Raw genomic sequence first — 442 nt, forward strand, 5'->3', positions numbered from 1 at the left:
ATATTAGCAAGAGGTGTCAGTGGATGCGATTCTCTACGAAGTTACTCATGTAGTCGATTCTGTCCAAAGGTAAGATTATAAAGAAATGCCTGATTGTTGATAATTCCGCCCCGCAGGTGACCAAGCTCTTCGGGGTGAACTACACGACGCCCGTGAGCGGCGGCCGCGCGTCCCGCGGGTCGGCGGCGACTGACAGCCACGACCTAGAGGTTACCATTGCCAACAACTGTACCGTGGTTCCCTCCTACAGCGAGGCACTCCTCATGGACATAGGCGGACCCGCGTCGCTCACGCCCGCCGTCGACGCCAACGGCAATATCCAGAACGGAGGGAGCCTCCCGGCGGCGCCGTCCTCCGCCAGCGTCGGCTCGGAGCTGGCGCCGTCGTCCATAGAGGCAGCGGCATCGCGCACGTCCCTGCACAACGGCTACGTCCTGTACCA

General features: G+C 60.9%; 1 protein-coding gene across 1 annotated transcript in view; it reads left to right on the forward strand.

The window, feature by feature from the left end:
* Window positions 1-442, forward strand: part of LOC119587111 (transmembrane protein 151B-like) — a gene marked incomplete in the record, with an annotated part of 49,507 nt that overhangs the window by 46,840 nt on the left and 2,225 nt on the right. Inside the window, 1 exon segment of the mRNA XM_037935863.1 lies at window positions 117-442. Within this exon segment, the coding sequence (XP_037791791.1) occupies window positions 117-442 (326 nt within the window).

The sequence above is a fragment of the Penaeus monodon genome, chromosome 22, assembly GCF_015228065.2.
Source record: "Penaeus monodon isolate SGIC_2016 chromosome 22, NSTDA_Pmon_1, whole genome shotgun sequence".
Classification (NCBI taxonomy): Eukaryota; Metazoa; Arthropoda; class Malacostraca; order Decapoda; family Penaeidae; genus Penaeus; species Penaeus monodon.